The sequence below is a fragment of the Dermacentor andersoni genome, chromosome 6, assembly GCF_023375885.2.
Source record: "Dermacentor andersoni chromosome 6, qqDerAnde1_hic_scaffold, whole genome shotgun sequence".
Taxonomy (NCBI): Eukaryota; Metazoa; Arthropoda; class Arachnida; order Ixodida; family Ixodidae; genus Dermacentor; species Dermacentor andersoni.
Window position 1 is genome coordinate 66,277,527 of NC_092819.1, and position 3,829 is coordinate 66,281,355.

A 3,829-nucleotide genomic window follows, 5' to 3' on the forward strand; every position below is an offset into this window, starting at 1 on the left:
TGACCGCCACTTAACTACAGATGGTAGTCGTTGCGAAAATCATCAAAATTGAACGCATCGCCCAATGCACTTGAATGTCACGTCTTGTGGGTTCGCCAAAGGTTTGTATTCTGCACTCCTAGCCTCCAACAGACAACCTTGAACCTAAATGGAAGGGAACACTTAGACCTCATACTTCTAACAACGCAAAAAAATGAAAAGCAAAATCATACACCTCATCGTTACGCATGAAGGCTATAACGTGGCCGGTTGAAAAAGAGAAGTCGCCAGTATCCATTAATCAGTTCCATGATCGGGAATATTGCTCTGGAATGGTTCAACAAGTAAGTGTCGTAAAACATACTCTCATCCCCCTGAAGTTATGTCTATTTAAGCACGATGCTAATTAACTTAGGCTGATCTGAAGCAAAATAGAGGCATGAAGCCAAACGCACTAACTCCAGTGCACCTGCAGGAAGTTTTCACGAGCGCTTGGCAGTGCACTTTCATGGGCACTGCTCACCGCTATTCATCGCGTACACATTGAAAAGATCGCTCTGTACACAAATACAAGGAAAGCAACACCATTCATGAATATTTATTTACAGTTTCCAAACAAAGACAGTTCCCCACATAAGGTAATCGCGAAGGAGAAGTAAAATTGCTGGAATGGAACATGCTAACATTCGAAGACGCATTTGTACAATTTCTGTCCACCTGTCTCTGCAGCCAACTCATACACATGATCCACATGGGCGTCGTTTGCACAAGCCAAGGAAATTATATTGAAACCTCCTTGGCGCAAGGAAATCACAATATTCTGGAAAAGCCGGCGACAAAAGTCACCAACATCTTCAATATAACCAAATAAATCAGTCACTGACGCGATATTGGTTCTCGATTCTTTCGGGACCCTCTATAGTGGATAGCTTTTGGCCGCGCAGCGATACCTCAGATTTCCATTCAAAGGCTGTCTACTAAAGGATCAGGAATCATACAATTTATCATATCAGCATCTCACAGTACATGGTAGAGATGTCCACAAAGAACAAGTGAATGTACATTGATGAGTACGATTACAACAACAGACGTTTTAGAGGTGGACCACAATCTCATCATCTTGGCGACAATTTCGTGTGCGATAATTCTAAGTGCAAAAGTGTGGTTGTCTGCAGTAGCATCGACAACGATTCCCCTGTTCCTTTTCGTCTCAGTAAAACAAAAACAAAGGGGGCCGGGGGGGGGTTGGGCGGAGGATCTAACTGATCCACCCACTAAGACATAAGCCATCAGAATATGCAAATTGGGTTCTTTTCGCTCTTTATCACAATGTTGTCGCCGGCACAACATTTAAGGGACGCACGTAACATACTATTGTAGTCGTAGATTTCATCTCTCTCCACGCTTTCAATATACCCTGTTACAGTGAAATACCATAAAATACCCGTTTCGATAGCCGTTTCTTGAGTATCCTCGCCTCTCTGCGAGTTTGATACGGCGCCTGAAATTCATTCGAGTTCGAAAAAAAATGACAGGTGTTGACGCTCTCGTACGCTTCGACGCAGTGGCTCTTAGACACATGGCGACGAGGTCGGGCTGAAGCTTCACAACCCGGATATGTTTCATTGGGGGCTCTCGGAGAGGGTTCGTCAATGCGGTCACCAGTAGCCGTCGTCGTAGTGCCCCCCACCGTAGTGGCCCCCACCGTAGTGCCCTCCACCGTGGCGGTCGCCGTCTATGACCACTACTTTGCTCCTGGAGTGGTCGTGCTTGGGCTCATAGTTGACATGCGCGTGTTTGCCGCCGTGGCTCACGTGCTCGTGCGTGTGGACCCTAGAAAGAAGAAACCGAGAACTGGTTTCCACACTATTCGTTTATGTAACCCTTGAGCATGCTTTGGTGCTTGGTTGCAAGTGTCACTGTGCCATTACGTCTCTTTTTCCTTTTTTTCTTAGCGCTCCTTTCTACCAAAGCAAGTTTGTCCGTGAAACGAATAAATGGCTTTTGATTAAGCATATAACACCTGCTGAAATGCGCAAGACGTATTCACTGCATCATCACTAAATATGTGTTCTTAACTATCAAACATCTACTTCTTGGTCTGGGCAGAAAGTGAGATTGTATGCCACGTGGTCGGAATAAGTACCGCCTTTAATGACCGGGCTCACTGATGTCCCACCGAAGCAATATCCCTATAATCGGCGTAAGCCAAGCGCCAATCCAAATAAATTTTTGTTTCGTCATGTACAAGAGCATTGTAACATCTTTACCATTCGCTACCAGTATCCACATATGTGGCCACTTTTATGTGAGCCAATTATTAATCCTCCGGGCAAATGTCTGAGAGATTCGAATTGCGCAGCTTTGCTTGCTTGTACCATAGTTTACCCAGCTTCCAAAGAAGCACGTCATATCTCGGCTGAGGCAGCCATTAAAAGGAACGATTGCTGCGAGAAGCTCACGGGAATTTTTACCGTGTTGTGTCCACATTTGCGACCACGGTGTTTAGGCTTTACAAACCCGCTTATGCAACCATCTTCCTCTGTTAGATGTTGAAGTAGCGTGCGCTGAACCTTTTAAAAGCGTTAGTAATTTCTTTGCCTAGGTTTGTTGTGGGTAGTGAAGAGGATATAGTTAAAGCAGGTGGGCGCTTCCTAGTCTCTCGGGCTCTTTATTTTCTCTGTAGTGCTATCGGAGCACCAGAGGGCCGCGTAGGGCAAGGCACATCAAATTAAAACCCAAAAGTGCGTGTCATGCTCACACAGGACGGCCGACATGTAAATGAGCTGTGCAATTATCACCTTTCTCACAGCAGCGCAAGTAAATCGTTACTTTAGAGAATTTGGATGAATGACTCGCTAACACGATACTTGGGCCGTTTTGAATAGGCCAGAGACGTTAATTAACCACGCCGGCCTGCTTACTCGGTAAGCAACAATGTCTAAGCGCCCCCAGCAATCACTATTGCGTAAAACTACTACAACCAAGCGAATTTCCGCGGCGATGTGATGTCCCCGTAAAGCTGTTACTGCTCACACCACCTAGCATCAAGCACATGCTCTAACACTCTCAGACACTGTGGTTGCATCCCTACAAGAGAGTCCCTACTGACACTACTTTACCCGACGCCATGTTTAGAAGAGTAGTAACTCACGGCACGGGCACTGGGTACGGCATGTTGTAGGGCACAAACTTGGTGTGCTGCACCTTCTTGTTGAGCGGCACTGGTATGGGGATGAAGGTGGTGCCTCCGGACATCAGTAGCGCCAGCTTGAGCAGCTTCTTCTCGGAGCTTGGCGCCACTAAGAGCACTACCACGAGCAATGCCAGCAGCGATGGTCCCGTTCTCCCGGCCATGGTGTGTTTGTGTGCGTGTCCCTGACCGTGCACAAGGTCCCCAGGGAAGGAGGACGCGCGTTTTATAGGCGGTGGAGACGCCCTTCCGCGCCAGGACCAGTGGCCGACTTCCTCGCACCGCTCGCTGGACCGCGACGCCCCGTGCGCGCCCATCCAGGGAGGGGTTCAGCGTGGGCCGAAACGTCCACAGGAGCGGGCGGGAAAAACAAAGAACGCGCAGCAAGTCGCGAACGATGATGCGGAGGAAGCAGGAACACTTGCTACGACCGGGTCGTTCCGCCGGAGAAGAAAGCTTGCTCCCCGCAGCCCGCTTCCACCTGTCACGGCCACCGAGCGCGCGTTCCACAGCGGGTAAACATAAAGAGGAAGAGACGGAGAAAAAATGAGAGTGACTCGAAAAAGAAGGCAACTTCGCGTTTGGGCGCGCACGTTTTACTCACAACCACAGCGTTTATGAGACGGTAACTTACCCTAACTAAGGAGTTATTTAAGG

General features: G+C 48.2%; 1 protein-coding gene across 1 annotated transcript; it reads right to left on the minus strand.

Annotated features, from left to right (window-relative positions):
- Positions 1–549: 549 nt before the first annotated feature.
- On the minus strand, positions 550–3,420 carry LOC126522167 (uncharacterized). The gene is made up of 2 exons (XM_050170909.2): positions 3,134–3,420; positions 550–1,812 (listed from the first exon to the last, which is right to left on the minus strand). Exons 1-2 carry the CDS (start codon positions 3,334–3,336, stop codon positions 1,638–1,640), a joined length of 378 nt encoding a protein of 125 aa, XP_050026866.1. The 5' UTR covers positions 3,337–3,420; the 3' UTR covers positions 550–1,637.
- Between the last annotated feature and the right edge of the window lie 409 nt (positions 3,421–3,829).

What these genes read in the sequence shown, in the direction of transcription:
- LOC126522167 (XM_050170909.2), bottom strand. Translation starts at nt 3,336, where the DNA reads ATGGCCGGGAGAACGGGACCATCGCTGCTGGCATTGCTCGTGGTAGTG. An exon ending in CCGTACCCAGTGCCCGTGCC is followed by an intron (nt 1,813 to 3,133) that starts GTGAGTTACTAC and finishes TCTTCTTTCTAG; the next exon opens with GGTCCACACGCACGAGCACG.